Below are 17,889 nucleotides of genomic sequence, written 5' to 3' on the forward strand. Positions count from 1 at the left end.
AACTAATCTTTACATGTCATATAGGGTATGACAAAGATACTTGTCAATTGAACTTTGATCAACTAAATCAATATTAATACTCTATATCAAATTTATATCTATTTGATATTATAATCAATCAATCGAGTCTTATACTAGGTGTTGTCGTTGAATAGAGTAGATCAAGTAGAATATTTTAGATTTATATAATCCTGTATAATGATGTGTAATTAAACAAAAAATAGTTCCGACAAATATGGAGTAACATTTAATTTTCATATATAGATAGATAAATGCATGGACACCATATAGTATATAATAAAGAAAGAAAAGGGAGGGTACATCATAAATATAAATAGAGCAACCCCCCCCCCCCCCCCCCCCCCCCCCNCATGTATTAATGGAGAAGATGAATTGTATGACTGGAGGGAACACACAAACAGGCAATAAAGGAAGCATCTTTTTCTCGTGATAGGTCACAATGACTCCAGGCCCCTACCCTGCTAAGTGCTAAATGACTCTGCTAATTAAATAAATTTTAGTTTATTTCTTAACCATGCCGAGGAAAATGTTTTTCCTTTTTTTATGTTTGATTGGTTAAATATTTTTTTTTAAGAAATGAAGATAATGACTTTTTCGTGAGAATAAAATAAAATAAGTTTTATAGGTGAGATTTCACTAAAGAACTTTTGGTTATTACATTCTAAGTGGTTAATAATGATAACTGATAGTTGGTGATGGTGGTCATTATGATGTCAACAATATTTCTATATCGATTATTTTCACTATTACTCTATCCACAATCATCAGTCTTCACCATCACGACTATCATCGCCGCCAACAACCATCAATACCATCATAAACCTATACCATCGCTATATATCTAACTAGCACAAATTACCATCACTACTACTAGCCACTAGCACCGATTACCATCACCACTACTAGCCACTATCACCGACTGCCACCATCACTACTATCACTAGACACTAGTGAACATAATATCTCCATTAGTTGGTACTTGAAAAAATTTCCAATGCTATCTGCAGTCACCGAAGGTCTTATCATAGTCACTAGTCAGTGAAATAAATGCAGTCAATTTTAACTTTGATTTTTCATTTACTCCACGCCGTCCTATTTCTGTGTTCCACATTTGACTCGCCACAACAATTAATAAACCCCTTCCAAAAAATACTAATAAATAAAGCATTATTTAATAACTGTCTGTCTTGAAGAATAGAGACTTGAGAAAAAGAACTTTAAGGTTGAACCGTGCTACACTCTTGAATAAATATTAAAGTAATGACAAAAAGTTAAATTAAATCCTAGCATAATAGCGGATCAACGCTTTAAAATTCGAGTAAGTTAATATATTTGAAAATCTGTTGTAGAAACAAAATAACTTCAACCTTTTTATAATGTTCAATAAAGGAAGAAAATCGCAAAATTGAATTATAGGGAGTTAATATACTATATATAAATATATAAACTTCATCAAAAACTTTCTGCAACCAAATGGTCTTAAAAACCATTGATTCTCTCATACAAAAAAAATCAAAATATATTATTTTAACTTGCCCTCCTTTGAGGGTAGAGATGACATAATTATTTTCATCAAAATATTTTTCAACATTTGATTGGTAAATAAAAAATTGTTTTCCAAAATAGTATACAACATAAAAAATTAATAGCAATATTAGCATATCAAAGAACATCTTGATACTGTTTTTAGAATCGATGATAATATATCTAAGTGTTACTCGAAGCAAATAATATGAAGTTTAAAGTCAAGGTAGTTATATGAAAATTAATTTTCTAGCAACCAGGCATCAAAAGATAACTTCCTCATATGAAACCCCTCTTGAAATCATCATCCACCTAACAAGATGCATGAAAAGTAGCGTCACGCTACTTTACCAGATAAAAGATAACGGAGTAGAAGCTCATCCTGCATAAAAACTGCACCACCATATAGAAAGGGCTTTTTCATACAGTAGCATCATAAGATGTAAAGAGTTTTAAAGGCTAAGGACTCAAACCGGTCATCACAGCAGGAACATCAGCATACCAACTATAGTGAGGCTGTTTCGGATAGGGTAAGAAGGGAGGCTATCGATGATAGACCCTCGGGTGGTTACTGTGGTAGGGAAAAGGACTGAATTTTGCAGCGCAGCTTAATGCTGGGAAAAAAACAACTTCTTTTGCAGCAAAACATTCTCTGTTTCAAGGTATTAGAAAAGGAGAACAGTATCCACACAACAAGAAACAAAGACAAAGCGCTACAATAGGATCATACTCTTCAAAATCAGCCAAATTGACTACTACACCCATGAAGAAAGCAACACTGTCAAGTGTCTAAAACGCAACACAACAAGAGAAAAAGCTATAAAGGAAAAGTGCAGAGCCCTTCAAAGACTGGCTAGACAAACTTTGGTAAACAAATGTGCAGTTGGATATTTATTGGATATCTGATCCTCATCTCACAATCAATTCAGCCAAACTCCTTTCCATCATTTAAGATGTTTCATTATATCCTTAGGCACCACTTCTCCAGGACAATGCCCAAACACTGAACCCATGTGCTCCGCAAACACAGATCGAAGAAAAGGCTAAATACTCTGACAGTTTCCAACAGACATACAGAGCAAAGGAAACAACAAGAAGTGCCAAATACACATAATCCAGATGCCCCACAAAAGATAGGCGCAGTTACTGAGGACCGATTGAATGTCAATATGTACCATTTGATTCTTTAGTCATTAGAAGCCCGACATCTAATATGCATTTTTGTTGTTCCACAACCATGAATCTGCCAAGTTCCTCTTTTAAACTCTGGAGTCGCACACCCTCAGAAAGTGAAATCTGGCATCTCTGCAAGAAAGCATGAGCTCAAAAAAATTTATTCCCTTTCTCCTCTCATTCTTGTTTTGAAGGTTAAAGTGAAGTGCTATCAGCAAAACAAGCTTGATAAGATAACTTGAAACAAGAAGCTAAGAACAACTTAGCATGATGTTGTCTTTTGCCATTTCAAGAACTTTTGAAGGTTGTTATTACATAAACTAATTGATTCTATTTTGAAACCTTTTCGTTTTGCCTACCTTTCTTATTCTTGTCATTTTAACAGCACTCAACTAATCAGAAAAATAACACCACCAGAGTCCAAAATTTTCCAGACAACACATGGTTAAAAATAAAACCAGCACTGTCTTACACAGCTTTATCTATTTTCCAACCAAAATTTCCTGAATAGACTGTTCTAGAGCTGAAAAGCTTAAACTGATTTAAAGTAAAGAAGATTAATCGAGAAAATGTTCATCTGGTGAAATCAACATGTTCCCTATGCAAATGAGCAAACAATATCATTCAGAAAAACAAGAGGAGCTTCTAGTCATACAATGCGAGAAACAAACAGTGAAAGTCCTACTCCTTTCAACTTCCAATATGGAGTATGGCCACACATCAAAAGAGAATATTGTGTAATTTTTGTAAAAAGCACAGGAATAAGAATGTAATATTCCAAATATTAGCCTACCACCTTCAATGCAATTAAATTAAACTACCCAAGATTGATGGGCTACTAAAACTGACAAAAGAGATAACTGAGATAACTGTCTGGACTGCATATCGAAAATCCTCAGGGAAGCTGTACCCAGCAACTTAACAAACTGCATACACAAAACATCTCTATTATAAATACTTACCCACTGGCAGCACCATCAACCACAGCTACACTGCTCATTGACAATATATAGCTTGATCTATCTGTGGAGGAATTTGCTTGATCTCTGTTCCTAGTTCTTGTTCAATTCTGTACCTGTCAGTCAGATAGATACAACCAGTATCATCAGAAACCAGCATATGGAAACTAAATGACCTAGCATAAAAGAAATGAACATAATTAATGCATACAAATTGAAGCGATCCTCAAAAGTAATCAGGCTAACAGCTAAACCAAGGTGTCCAAATCTCCCTGACCGTCCAACCTGCAAAAGCAATTATCAATGAGAAAATAGCACAAACAGATAGATAAGTCAATAAGCAAGATCAAAGATCTGTAGTGCATACCCTGTGCAAATACGTTTCTGAGTTCTTAGGGAAATCAAAATTGATAACAACATTGACTGCTTGAATATCTATTCCTCTAGTAAACAAATCTGTCCCATCATGAAAGAACACAAAGTTACTAAATCAAACAATTAACAAAATAGACATTGTATCACAGGAGCAAGTGCTGATCCTCGTAAAAGAATAAGAATAATGAAAGATAAAGTCAAAATTCATCATTTAAGAGCAATGTGAGAATCATTCATTACAAAATAAACAAATGGATGGCATACCATGTAAGAGAGCTCAGCAACACCAAGAATATCACAACATGGAATAAGTAAAGCCACATATTCCAGCAAGGAAATGCATAAACTCTGAGTAGCATCTAGTTTAATCCCCCCTCCCCCCACGACTCAACCAAAAGAGCTAGAAATTTCACCCGATCAACACTAACTAAAACGATGCAACTACATATAGCACCATGTTTGGTCAGATAATAAGTACATGCAATCTGACCCAACAATGGGGCACTTGCAACCAAACGAGTTACATCACAATACACCCGGCATCGATATTTCTCATGATATTTGCCTAGGTGAGAACATATTATGAACAGAAACTCATAGAATAAGCCGCACGGTTTAAGAACTACTATGTACTTAGAAGTACCAATAAATAACATTGAATTCTAATATTCACATTTAACACATGAACACATCAATTATTAACCATACTAGTTGAACAGATGCAATAGTCATACCAGTACAAACAAGGTTCCTGCAGGCACCATTACGGAAGTCATGAAACACCCTGTTCCTATGATCTTGAAGCATTTTAGCATGAATGTAGAAGCATGAATAGCCCAGCTCAGTAATCTTCTTGGCAAGAAGTTCCACACGATTTACAGAGTTGCAAAAAATAATTGATTGGTTAATTTGAAGCTGCACCGGAAAAACAGATAGAAATTGGTTAGCATGTGCACATTGCGCTAATTTTAACACCTACGTTCCATAGTAAAACTAGGACTACCTTTGAGAAGAGAGTGTTAAGGCAGTGAATCTTCTGTCTTTCTTCAACGAAAGCATAAAATTGTGTTATACCCTTGAGCGTAAGTTCATCCATGAGGTTGATAACATATGGCTTGCGCAAATATCTTTCTTTAAAGTCCTTGACAGTGACAGGAAATGTTGCAGAAAACATCAAAATCTGGCGATTTGCAGGTACGAAGCGGATCAGCTGCTCGATGGAAGGTTGGAATTCTGGTGAAAGAAGCTTATCAGCCTGAAGGACAAAAGTAAACACAGGTGAATTTAGAATTATGTATGCTGTCTTGCCAGGAAGGACAAGCAGAAAACGATTTATCCAATCCCAATCAACTCATGTAAGGTAGCCATTGCAAAAAAAATTCTCAACATGCCAGAAACTTGCATCAAGACTTTGAAGATTGTAAGTTAGAATCATAAGTAATCTTAGCCCAAATCGCTGATAGTTTCTCAACATCAAAAATAAAACTGACTGCATCAAAGATCTTGAATTGATTAAAAGTTCACCTATATTGCACATGAAGTGTAGTCTATAGATAATAAGCTTATCAAAAAATTTAAGCATTTTGTCATCGCTTGTGCATTCAAAACATCTCTTCAGGAGACAATCGGGGATTAATACACTGATTTATTTACTCAAGAAAGGATTACCTCATCCATGATAAACATGGAGCAATCTTTCAAAACACACACCCCCTTTTTTGCAAGGTCAAGAATTCTTCCAGGAGTTCCAACAAGTAAATGAACTGGCTGATACAGTCTCATTATGTCGTCCTTTAAGCTAGTCCCCCCAGTGGTAACCATGACTTGAATTTTTAGGTGCTTCCCAAGTTCTTTACAAACTTGAGATGTTTGGAGGGCCAATTCTCGAGTTGGGACAAGAATAATAGCTGCATATGGAAGCACCAAACAACAGTCAGAAACGAACACAGAGTAAACTATAGTTGCACAACTAGGGAAATACTACACATTTTCCTCTTAATTTGCAGGGATGCTAAAAATATGTTAGGACCAATTATAAGTTATATCATAGCAAACTGTACAAAAAATAGCTTGCACCAAACCAAAATAAAAGCAAGATATTCACAACACGATATTTCATGTGTAGCAAAGTAACGTAGCAACATAAGACTATATGTGACAGGAAAAGGCCAGCAACACATGTTTCTAAGCTAAAACTTGCTATGGCAGGTCAGCATTGAGACAATATGATCTAGTACACTTGTTAAATCTAAGTGGCATACATGCATTATTAATGAGGTCATGGAATGTGCAAGACAATCTGAAAATGGTTCTACAATAACTTAGAACTCTGAATGAGTCAGCAAAATGAAGGAAGGCCTGAACTTAGATCACCAGTAAATAAGCCAGCCCAAGCTTATGCTCACAACTGTTGAGCATCAAAGCAAAATTGAACTTAACTAGACTAAACTCAGATCAACTTCATACAGTATATGAATGTGTTTACGAGAGTTTTTTTCCTTCTTTCTGAAAACAAGTATTTTACAAGCATGGTTTTGGATTTAAATTCAAAATATTGTGACATGGAAAAGAAAAATTCCTTTCGATATGGGAATTGAAATTCAGAATATTTATTTGCAAGAACCAAAAGGTCCAGTATTTATTACTACGTTACTTGATATTTTTTACAAGTAACTACTAATCTTCTACAATTGTAAATTGTCAGTGCAATTAACGCCATAAAATTGATTCAAAGAGATTTTAGGTTCAGGACTTTAGGTGATTAAATGTAATATGCATTCATGAAAACCATTACATTGCAATTCCCATAAAAAGGAAAAATGGGATTCCACTTGAGGCAGTGTTGTCAAAGGTTATCAGAGGTTTGCACCTCACTTCCGTAGTCCCTGTCTTTAAAAGAGAAATAATAGACAATACAAATAGTTCGTAAACTAATATAAATTGTTAAGAAGTGTGTGAATATATTTTTAGTACTAAGGATGAGAATTTAAAATTTTAGCATAAGAAACTAGCTCCAAATAATATAAAACTACATCTTTTCATCTAAAATCAGAAATTTAAGGGTTTCTAACCTTGATAGAAATGATTTTTTCGCTTACACCTTGTTTAGATGGTTGTTACCCGTACTGTACTGTTAGTTTGAATACAATGTTTGTTTTGATTGTTACTTAAATTTTATTGTATCGTATCATTAAATCTATTGTTAGGTGACGACGAAAAGTCCCATTTTGTGTAACGACCAATTAGGTATGATCGCATTGTTACCTTAATATTTTCTTCTCATTTTTGTCTTTACTTATTATTTAATAATCATATTTTATTTTTTACCCTACCTTTTTAAGGTAGCTCTACCATGTACTCTTTATCATTCAAATTGTTGATGTGTACATTATGCAACGACGGAGAACGATACAATCTATCCAAACATTGTATTCATTGAAACAATACAGTACGATACAATACAACACAATACAATACATATTGATACGTTATGAAACAATGAGTAACAACCATCCAAACATAGTGTTAATTATAGTTGTTTCAATTCGTATTGTCCAACTAGTTGTTGTTTGTGTTTGTAGTTATTTTTTGTTGCATTACATATATATTTCATTTTCTACTAGTGTGTTGCTTACTCTTCCTTTTGGTTATCAAAAAACATAAAGTATTTTTTCGCCATGACCTTTACTTTGTTAAAGCCCACGTTTTATTTCTGCTTTAAACTTAAAGCCCCAACAGACTTTGGCGTTTTCTGAGCTTTTGACTACTCTTACTTGAGGGGCCTAAATGATTTCAGGCCTAACTCAAGTACTCAACTCCTTTAGTAAAGGATCTGTACGCCAGATTATGCCAAAGCTTTTCTAGCTACTCAACATGAACTAGTATGCAAAGCTTAGTTCAGTTGCAGCTCTACAAGCAGTCAAGCACTAGAGAGGTCACAGTATAACTACTATAAAATGCTTAGATACGAACCTTGAATCACATTCTTGTCTTGATCAATTTTCTCTAAAGCAGGAATGCAGAAGGAAGCAGTCTTCCCAGTTCCATTTTTGGCCCTAGCCAAAATGTCACTTCCAGTCAGAGCAATTGGAATGCTCTCCTCCTGGATTGGTGATGGTCTCTCAAAGCCCTTTTCATAAATACCCATAAGCAGTTCACGCTTAAGAAAGTAGTCTTCAAACTCATTTCCTTTAGTTGCTGTCACATCCTGCAAGAAAAAGTAGCAGCGAAAAAATCATTTTTTTGTAAGTAGCCATGAAGACAATCAGTAATGCAGAACAGCCAGAAATAACCTCATAAACAACACTACATAATTACAGAAGTTCTCCTAGATCCAGAAAAGAAAAGAAAAACAATCAGGGAGTAAGCAAACCACATCAAGGAAGACAGACTGATAACTCAACAATCGGTGAGCAAAATATCATAGCTGAGATATTACTATTTGTGCATCAAATTACTGTTAAAATATGTAGAAATTTATACATATTTAAAATGCTATGATACACATCAAATGAATAGCCTCAAACACTCTAGCACTTGTATGAATAATTCATAAGGATGTTGTGCTCAGCCTGGAATACAATCATGACATGTAAGTACCAGAGATTCCTAGAGGTGAAGGCTGTTAAATCATGTAGATGATTAGAAATGTAGACTTACAATGCTACTGCTACATATCATATGAATATCGTCACTTTCTAGCACTTGCGGGAGTAATAGACATCTTTCAGCAACTCTACATAAGCAATTTTGTTTTGTATTTCCAGTTAATTGTCAAATGATCTCGTTCTCTAATGGATTAAATTAGACACGAGCACTTAAGAGGTCCTCAAGAGCACATTAAAGAGTTAGATCAATAACATCATGGGTGAGGAATGCCAAAAAGGGGAAAATGACAGACACAAGCTGAACTGCTTAGCTAATGGAAAATCTCAGTTAGAGAAACATCAGTCCTTTTTCCCAAAAGATAGACTACTTTCTTCGTTGGTTCATCACAATGGTGATCACTTAAAAGGATTTTTCCTTTTACATGCAAGCATTCTATGACAAATTTCATGGCTCAAGTCTCAAGCTAATAGTTTATGAGAATGCTAGAAGGCCACCTCATTTCTTATGGCAAGTAACTTATGATTCAAGTTTTCAGCAACAATTGAGTAATGAAACTGCCTATGAAGGATGTGAAACCATTGTGTTGTATGAGAATGAGACAGATAGATGAAAATTGACATTGGGAAGAAGCAGAAAAAACATGGTCCAGAAACATACTGTCACAAAGAGAATACAATGTATTGAACAACATGGACAGAGAACAATTTCCAATTTACCTCTGTTCTGTATCGAGTATCAGGTAGTGGTATCTTCAACCTAGCCTTCCATTCTTGTGAACTGAACAAAGGGGAAAAGAGAAGAAAAGGAATTGATTTATCATTAATCCCACCACGGCTTAAGAAATGTTCGACACAATAAATGAAATAATTCAAACTCAAGATACATGAAACTCAAAAATGTCCTAATTCTATCAATCAAATGTAAGTTTTGAGAGGACAAAAATCCTCCCTTGATATTTACTGTTTGCCATCAATAGGAGAAATAATCCTTCCTTTCCCTATTAATGAAAAGATAATAGTAATCCTCCAATTCCCTCAGCATTTTTCATATGGAAGCTAAAGTTTCATCCAACTTGCAACCATTCTTTGGTCCCCTTCCCCTTGAAAGGTCCAATACTAATGACTTGTGTAAAATGAGAAAACTAAGCAAGGCTCTGTCCCCTAACATTGAATATGTTGTCTGTAGTCATCATTATGAGATCCACAAATATCTCTTCAACCACAGCACTCTTAGAGTCATTCTTGGAAAAATCTGATTTCACAAAATGCTAGCAATGCTGTTAGCAGTTGAAGGTCTGATTTATGAGAAAAAATGTTTGGGAGTCTGGATGATAGTCTCACGGACTTTGATTTAGTGTATGTGGACCACAATGTAACAAGAAAAATATTTTAAGTCCAAAACAGGCGAATAAAATTAATCTAAGAGGATGTAGTATCTAGCAAGCCTATAGCTAGGCTAACATGATAAGATAGCTGCTCGGATCAAATGGGTATGACTGCATTTAAGAAAATTAGACTTGCCAGTATCTTGCATATTGAAAAATGGCCTCTTTACTAATTGGCATATATCCTAAACCTCTCAACTAATAAAACAAGCAATCTGTGATTATCTTGAGATTTCTGGTCTACTAAGTCTAGTTGAGAGACCCAAAAGGCTGAATACTCTAGCTTGAGCTTAGTTATATTCATGGCCAAAGCTTAGTTTATTATAATACAATGCTCAAGCTTACCTACTATATTGGAACAGGACATTGGACTGAACCACAATTTATGTTGGTATACATGGAAAGTCATGTATGTACACATGATATTGAGGTCACAAACTTTAATCCTCTAAAGCAGATCAGCTTTGACTCGAACATAACGACTGCATCTCCTCCCCCAAAACAGAAACCTAGAAGAAAACCGATCACAGCCTCTTGACATTTTCCTACTAATTTATAATCTTTTTTTTTCAATCCATCAACAAGTTCCCTATATTCCTGCCCCACATGATGACTCAACCTAGTCTAGGTAAGAAGGTGATTTATACAAACAAGTCAGCTACCTTTAACACCATGACCAGCACCCACCAAAACAACAATTCAACCAATCTCTCTAACTTGACAGATTTCTTCACTTACCACGTAGAAACAAACGCTACGTAATTCAGTGGAAAGTACCAACCATGCTGTAAAGTAATAAACAAAATGGCTGATGTCTGGATTTGAAGCAGAACTATAGTTCGGCAATAACTTTAAACTCCTCCAACAAATTCTACTATCTATGCGTGATACAACTACAAAAACTAGCCTCTACCCCAAACTAGTTAGGGGAGACTATGTGAATCCCCTATCCATTCACTCTAATCGGGCTCATATCATTACCATACTCAATAATTTGAGTTGTTAGACAGATTAGGGTTCTCTAATACTACAAATTCTCTAAATCTCACACTTTTTCCTAGACTCTATGCATAAGAAAGTGAGAATGAAGGGCGAAAAGAAACCCTACCTCTGGTCAACGGATTCGGACTGTACATTCTTTTCAACCTCGGCAACGGTGGAATCGGCAGATGGCAACTGGTTTCTTCTAAGCCACTGCTGTGTTTGCTGGTTCTGAAAATGCTGTTGTTGTTGTTGAGGCTGCTGCTGCTGATAGGGTGCAGGTCCTCTCTGCATATACTGCTGAGGATTTCTATTTTGAAAGTTTGGGTTAGTATTTGGGTGCATACTCCCCCCGCCGCTGCCGCTGCCGCCGCCGCCTCCACGTCCCCCCATCCCTGGCGATTGAAATCTTGGTCTCGGATTCATCACCAACTAGGTATCTCGAAGAAACTAAAGAAGTATCCAAACAATTATGCACAAAACTTTGTAGGTCGGCGAGAATGTACGATCTCCGGCAACCAACGGCGATACTGCTGTGAGAGACAAACACAACGAAAATTCCACCTAAAATTCGAGGAAAAATCGAGATGGAAGAAAATGGGGACAAAATTGTCTAGGGCGTGGAGAGAAATTTATTAAAATTTCAGAGCAGTCAATGTATTTATAGCTTTTTCTGAAACGGGGCATTTGGCATACTGAGCACCGGCCTTTTACTAAAATAGGACTCAATTTGAATTTAGTGGGAGACTTTATATTATCCTATTCTTTTCGTCTCATATTAGTTGGTCCTAAAATTAAAAATTAAAAAAAACACTTTATTGATTTATCCTTAAAAAAAAGTATGAGATAAGTAAACTATACTTTGTATTTTTTTTAATGAGCTAAAATAACACGACGGTGTGAGTTTTTGCTATGCTTTATATTCCAAGCATAGTAAAGTAGTACTTTTATTGATGTAGGTATACATAAAGAATTTAAGAAGGCAAGAATTGGTGTTGCAGCTTCAGATGACTTTGAGACCAATTGTGAAGATGTTTGGAAGTTCATGGCATATCTTGTGGAAATGACTGAACTTGCACATCCATGGAGAAAAAATCTTAACATTATGGTCGCGCTCGAGAACATGTACGCATCTCAACTATTCCATCGGATATACTTGTTATCTCCCACCAACACATGTAGTGGATAACTTACATCATCCATATGTTTTAGTTGTGAAGTGAAAAATATCTATGAAAATAGGTTAATGACACTGTCCTCAGANATTATCCCTCACACCAAACGACCCCGTAGTGGATAACTTACATCATCCATATGTTTTAGTTGTGAAGTGAAAAATATCTATGAAAATAGGTTATTGACACTGTCCTCAGATTGCTCTAGTATGTCAATATTTTCAGTCTCAAAGAAGAAAAAAAAGGAAAATATATAAGAAGAAAATGGACATACATACTATGCTGCTAACCAACTTTACATCTGTAATCCATATATATGTTACAATACAACTTACAAGTACAAAATCATCAAGGTACAAATCACTAATACTTACAATATCTCAGGAGGACCAGAAAAAACTCTTCCAAACCAAAATCAAGTACTACTTTGCCCAAGCTAGCACAAGGAGTAAACTCATGAGCTAGTTTCACCATCTTCCATTTTCTAAGATCACTTTACTTTCCGCATCATCTTTGGTGAGTGATGCTAGTTTTTCTCTCAAACTTTCAACCTTTTTCTTCACTGGGGTGACACTGAGGGTAGCAGCAATACCCTCCCTTATCTCAGTTTCCAGCTCTATTACCTTTTCTGAGTTGGAGTCCTTCACAATCTCTGCCTTCAGCTCTTCAATCTTCTCGCTAAGACCTGATCTAGTCACTGCTCTTTCCATCTCCTCTTTAATCTCTGCATTTACCTTAGCCACCTCCTCTTCCAATTCCGGAGGAACAGCAACATTTGTCCTTTTGCGCGTGCCGACTATTTCCAGGTTGGCTGATCTTAGAACATCCTCCAGCTCTTTCTTAGCTTTCTCTACTTCCTCTACAAGATCTGTATCCAAAGAATCCCCATTTCTTAGCTTTTCTGAAGCTGTCTTTAAACGGTCTATCTTGGCTTTTACAGTTGTTGGAATTTTCTGATTAACTTCAGTTTTTATTTTTTCACTTTTGTTCTTCAGCTCGATGAGCCTGCTAGCCATGTTCACGGTGTAAAGTTTTTGCTTTAAACCAAGATACGCCCCAGGTTGTGACAACTTCTGCTTAAATTCTTGCATAATCTTATCGGCTTTCTCCTGCAAAGACTTGTTAAGTGGTTGATCCGGAATAGGAGCTCTTTGCAACTCTAGTTTAAGAGATTCAACTTTATCCTCCAAGCCCATAGCTATGAATGCTTTAGTCATTTCATTGTCTAGCTCTTCTTGGAGCTTCTCAAGGACTTGGATAGTAACAGGATCAGATGGTCCCTTAGCTTCTAGAATTTTCTTTTTAAGATTTGCAAGCTCTGATTCCAAATCAGCAGGCGGTGTGTTAGCCTCGGATGGCTTCATGTTGCGCTTCCTTTCAGGTTCAACCTGTATTCCCTCTTGGAAACCTCCAATATAACGAAATTTAAGCATCCGTTGGTGAAGCAATTGTTCAGAATTCATCCTTCCAAGTTCCTGAATCAAGAAGCCATAGTGAAAACATGTCAAATGCAAAATATACCGAAATGTTGGAATTTGATATTTCAATCAACTAAGATCAATTCTAACCTAGTGGAATGGCCTAAAATGTTAAAATTTGTCATTAGATAGAGTTAGCAAGCAAACATTGGATCAATACGTTGTAATCCTATCCCAGCTCAACCCACAGAAGTGAAATTCTAATACCTAACCCCAGTCCATCCGTGATACGATGTGGAAAGGCCTTTGGTAATTCACTGATATTTCCATATAAGTCAATACAGTTATTTCTTTTTCTAAGCAAAGAATTAGCCTTTGGTCTGTTTCCATAGACAGAAGGTATTACCACCATAGCATCGAGAATAGCATGTTTAATCTGTTGAGATGCCCAGAAAGGATCAGCATGTGCACCACCGAGCGGTTCCTGCAAGAGATGACAAACAAAGCCAGCATTTTAGTAATGGTCCTTCACCATAGATTCTAAATCTTTTCCAACCTAAAACCAAATTAAGTATAAAGGTGAAAAGTATATAGATGGTGAGAGTTTTTACAGGAATAATTCCATCCGCTATCCGGAGCCTGTAATGTTCCTGAGCTGTGATCCTCAGCTTCTCAGCTGCCTATTCAATCAGAATTTTAGTAATGATAACCCATTTTTTTCACAAACTTGAACAACTTTCTCGTATACCTTTGGAGCTGCTTGTGAAGATTTCCATAATATTGCAGCACAAGCTTCAGGACTGGTCAGAGAAGCATAAACTTTGTAAAGATATAGCAAAGACGATATATTCAAGGAAACAATGCAAGAAGTGTAAAAGAAACACTACAAAATCTATGCCTCAACACATGTACAATGTGTCCGTGTCTTTAAGCTAACACAACATGTTTTTGGTCCTTGATATAGTAAGATGAGAGATCATATCTTGCTTATATTTCTGCAGGCACAAAAATTATTTTTGAACTTGGAACTTTTCTTGTTCTTCAAATTGTCAAATGCCTGATAAGTAGCAAAATAAAGTTATGGAAGAAATGAACCAAACTTACCTAGCAACATAAAATGCTGAGTTTTCCAACATTAACAACTTGTTTGCACATCCAATGGCAAGAGCGCCTCCTGAACCACCTTCACCAGTTACAACCGTTATGATTGGAACTTTCAGCCCGAACATTGCCCTTAAATTGTAGGCTATGGCCTCACCCTACATGAAAATATTGGAGGTGATTATAGATTCTACATGACCAATTAAACGTAATCTAATAACACTATAGTTGAAAGTCAAGGTAAAGACTCACACCTGACCTAGCTCTTCAGATCTTAAATCAGCAAAAGCCCCTGGAGTGTCTACAAATGTAACAATAGGGAAGCCATGATGATCAGCATATTTCATCATTCTCAAAGCCTTTCTGTAGCTGCAAGGCGAAGACTTAGTAGTAGTTATCAATCCATCTTTTTCCTGAACCAACTTTGAGGTATCAAATTAAACAATTTTCCCCTATAAACAACTGAACGTTGCATAGGCTCTCCAAAACCCTGATGACCTGAGCAACAAAATTAAATTGGAAACATGTAGAAAGGCTAATGAGCAACAACAACAGCCTAACTTGTTGCTAGATTAATGAAAAAAACACCTCAATTTAACCTGTTATTGCCCACAGAACAGATTAACTATGAATGCTTAATGATAGTAGTTAGTAATAATGCTGTGAAAGAGAATTCTTGAAGCATACCCATGAGGGGTTGGCATTGCAAAGTTCCGCATGATGTTTTCTTTTGTATTTCTACCTTTCTGATGACCAATGAAGAGGTAACTTCTACCTTCAATGCTCCCAATGCCAGTCACCATGGCTGGATCATCATAGCCAGCACGATCTCCATGGAGCTCTACCCACTTCATGCACGACATAGGAATGAGATTCCTCGAGTTGTCAGAAAAGCTGCTAATAACAATAGTGAAAAGAGAAAAAAATCACAAGGTATACCTTCTCTGTCATATTTAGTATATGATCTAGAACAGTTGGTCTATTAGGGTGTCGAGCAATTTGGAGCCGTTGGATGGGTGTCAAATGAGTGTACAAATCCCTCAGGGCCTGAAAGTATGGCATATGTATCAAATGGAACAGGAAAGTGTTGGTCAAATAATCATATTTGCACAGGTATAAGCATTAATCTGATGCTTACTATATGTTAAGTATACAGATTATCATAAGTTGGTAATAGAAGGAAAACAAAGTTAATTCCCCTCTTTAAGATCATATTAGTTCAAAACTAACGTAAATTTTGATAAACACACATACTTATACAACCAGCTACCTATTGTAAGAGTCAGGTGAATTTACCTGTTGATACTTAGCTTCCAAAGCATAAATCTGATCAGTGAAATCTAGTCCAGTGTCTTCGGCCATTCTACGTACCTGAATAAGAAATGAGTTTGAATAAAGCATTAGTTCTATGATTCTAGTAACTACTATCAGTACCACAAGATTCTACCTTTCTATTGCCATAATCATGAAGTAGCCACATTGCACCAAATACTTAGCTTTTTCAGCAGTACATTAATGTCATGGCATATAAGATAGGTGTGGATCAATTTCATTATGAAATGTAATTGTTCCTAACCAAGCATCATTTGTAAGCAAGTCACCTCAATAAGCTGCTTCTCTAAATTAACCAATGGCTTCTCAAAGGCAAGTGTGACTGGTTTCGGTTTCTCATCAAGAGGCTTAAAGTAGGAAAGATACTTTAAGGGTGTCTTAGTGTCTGGATCAATATCACCATGCCACGGGTAATCCTGCTTCTTCCACTTTTTTATTTCAGCACCAATGCGAAACTTCTTCCTCGTCCTCACTTTGGGACTTCCCAAATCCTTAAAATTCAGGCCATACAACCTTTTGGTAAGAAACTCACTCCCAAGAGACAAGTGTGGCACAAATTCAGAACTCAGGTCCGCTGCATTTCTACCTTTTCCACAATTCCCAACTGCTAGAGATAAGGAGGCCATCTACCCTTTGAATGTGCAAACTGCAATGCCTTACAACCCAAATATCTACAATAGCCACACAGAGAAACAAAATTAACAATGAACCTGCAAAAAGGAGAAATTAACATCAATTACTCATTCCACTATGGTGACATGAGTAGGAGTCAGGGGCGGAGCTAGCTTGAAGAAGAGGGTTCAATCGAATCCCCCCTGTGCAAACAGGTCAAAAACTAGTCTTTTTTGGTGATATATAAGCTATTGAGAGGAATGGAGAAAATTGTGAGAAACCAAACTCCCTCAACGTAATGGGAAGTTCTAGTAAAGTGGCAAAGGGAGTTCAAAAATTGCTTTAGGTCATAGGTTAAAATCCTAGATGTGACCATTTTTGAATCCTCTTGTATAAATTCCTGGCTCTGCCACTAATAGGAGCTGTACTTAGGGAAGACATTTACTGAGATAACAATAAATAGTACTAATCAGAAAGGGTTTTATCAACAAGAACATCGACCCACGAGTGGGAGTTGGGTAGAGTGTACGCAAACCTTACTCCTACCTTATGAACTAGAAAGACTGTTTCAAAAAGAGTTCTATCATTAAGAAATAATCATTTAAGTTCCAACAATTACCCAATTTCCAAACATTTCAAGAACAAGACTTGAAACTTGACTGAGACAAAGATTTCATCTTTATACTAAGACATCACAAATAAACAACAACCCTGAAGAGCCCACATACACAAGCAACAAAAGCCAATACAGAGCTCAATTCTTGATTAATAGTAAGAATTCTAAGCATATCAAAGGAGAATTTTACAACTGGATAGACAAATTAGCATACAAAAATACATTTAGGCATGTAGAACAACACTGTAATCCTAGAAATATCAACAATAACATATGCAGTGAAATCCCACAAGTGAGGTCTGGGAAGGTAGAATGTAGGTGGTCTTACCACTAGCTCGTGAAGGTAGAGAGATTGTTTCCGAAAACACTTACCATGAAATATGGAGCAGAAAATTCTGGGGTTCTCCTTTCTTTATCAGCTAGTATGCTCTTTGTTGTTCAAGAACATTAATGAACGACTGAGATTTAAGTATATATGTATCACCTATATACAAACAAAAGTTTTTTTTCCTGTAGATGATATAATGGATAGTATTGTTGGAGTATTTGGAAAAGCCATGGAGGTCCCCGCCAAAACATGGACAAGTAAGTTTGGCCTTTTGGGGAGACA

At 36.2% G+C, this 17,889-nt stretch overlaps 2 protein-coding genes across 5 annotated transcripts; both read right to left on the reverse strand.

Annotated features, from left to right (window-relative positions):
* Positions 1–2,242: 2,242 nt before the first annotated feature.
* On the reverse strand, positions 2,243–11,712 carry LOC125842417 (DEAD-box ATP-dependent RNA helicase 8-like). The gene is made up of 10 exons (XM_049521717.1): positions 11,153–11,712; positions 9,377–9,437; positions 8,025–8,259; positions 5,721–5,959; positions 5,056–5,307; positions 4,787–4,967; positions 4,045–4,133; positions 3,889–3,962; positions 3,681–3,793; positions 2,243–2,850 (listed from the first exon to the last, which is right to left on the reverse strand). Exons 1-9 carry the CDS (start codon positions 11,449–11,451, stop codon positions 3,715–3,717), a joined length of 1,509 nt encoding a protein of 502 aa, XP_049377674.1. The 5' UTR covers positions 11,452–11,712; the 3' UTR covers positions 2,243–2,850; positions 3,681–3,714.
* A 692-nt stretch (positions 11,713–12,404) lies between these two features.
* On the reverse strand, positions 12,405–17,777 carry LOC125869324 (acetyl-coenzyme A carboxylase carboxyl transferase subunit alpha, chloroplastic-like). 4 transcript variants are annotated; one of them, XM_049549906.1, is made up of 11 exons: positions 17,608–17,777; positions 16,321–16,722; positions 16,016–16,090; positions 15,659–15,766; positions 15,407–15,567; positions 14,974–15,088; positions 14,723–14,877; positions 14,367–14,418; positions 14,230–14,298; positions 14,025–14,102; positions 12,405–13,675 (listed from the first exon to the last, which is right to left on the reverse strand). In XM_049549906.1, the coding sequence occupies exons 2-11, from the start codon at positions 16,675–16,677 to the stop codon at positions 12,668–12,670; spliced, it is 2,178 nt and encodes a 725-aa protein (XP_049405863.1). In that variant the 5' UTR covers positions 16,678–16,722; positions 17,608–17,777; the 3' UTR covers positions 12,405–12,667. The 4 variants fall into 4 exon arrangements, with proteins under 4 accessions (XP_049405863.1, XP_049405857.1, XP_049405870.1 ...); XM_049549900.1 differs by having other exon boundaries at positions 16,321–16,761; XM_049549913.1 differs by lacking the exon at positions 17,608–17,777 and adding an exon at positions 17,283–17,351.
* Positions 17,778–17,889: the final 112 nt, after the last annotated feature.

Source organism: Solanum stenotomum, chromosome 1 (genome assembly GCF_019186545.1).
Source record: "Solanum stenotomum isolate F172 chromosome 1, ASM1918654v1, whole genome shotgun sequence".
Classification (NCBI taxonomy): domain Eukaryota; kingdom Viridiplantae; phylum Streptophyta; class Magnoliopsida; order Solanales; family Solanaceae; genus Solanum; species Solanum stenotomum.

What these genes read in the sequence shown, in the direction of transcription:
- LOC125842417 (XM_049521717.1), bottom strand. Translation starts at nt 11,451, where the DNA reads ATGAATCCGAGACCAAGATTTCAATCGCCAGGGATGGGGGGACGTGGA. An exon ending in ATACTCGATACAGAACAGAG is followed by an intron (nt 8,260 to 9,376) that starts GTAAATTGGAAA and finishes TTTTTCTTGCAG; the next exon opens with GATGTGACAGCAACTAAAGG. An exon ending in TTTGAGGATCGCTTCAATTT is followed by an intron (nt 3,794 to 3,888) that starts GTATGCATTAAT and finishes TCTGACTGACAG; the next exon opens with GTACAGAATTGAACAAGAAC.
- LOC125869324 (XM_049549906.1), bottom strand. Translation starts at nt 16,677, where the DNA reads ATGGCCTCCTTATCTCTAGCAGTTGGGAATTGTGGAAAAGGTAGAAAT. An exon ending in GATCTGAAGAGCTAGGTCAG is followed by an intron (nt 14,878 to 14,973) that starts GTGTGAGTCTTT and finishes ATTTTCATGTAG; the next exon opens with GGTGAGGCCATAGCCTACAA. An exon ending in CTATTCTCGATGCTATGGTG is followed by an intron (nt 13,676 to 14,024) that starts GTAATACCTTCT and finishes TTCTTGATTCAG; the next exon opens with GAACTTGGAAGGATGAATTC.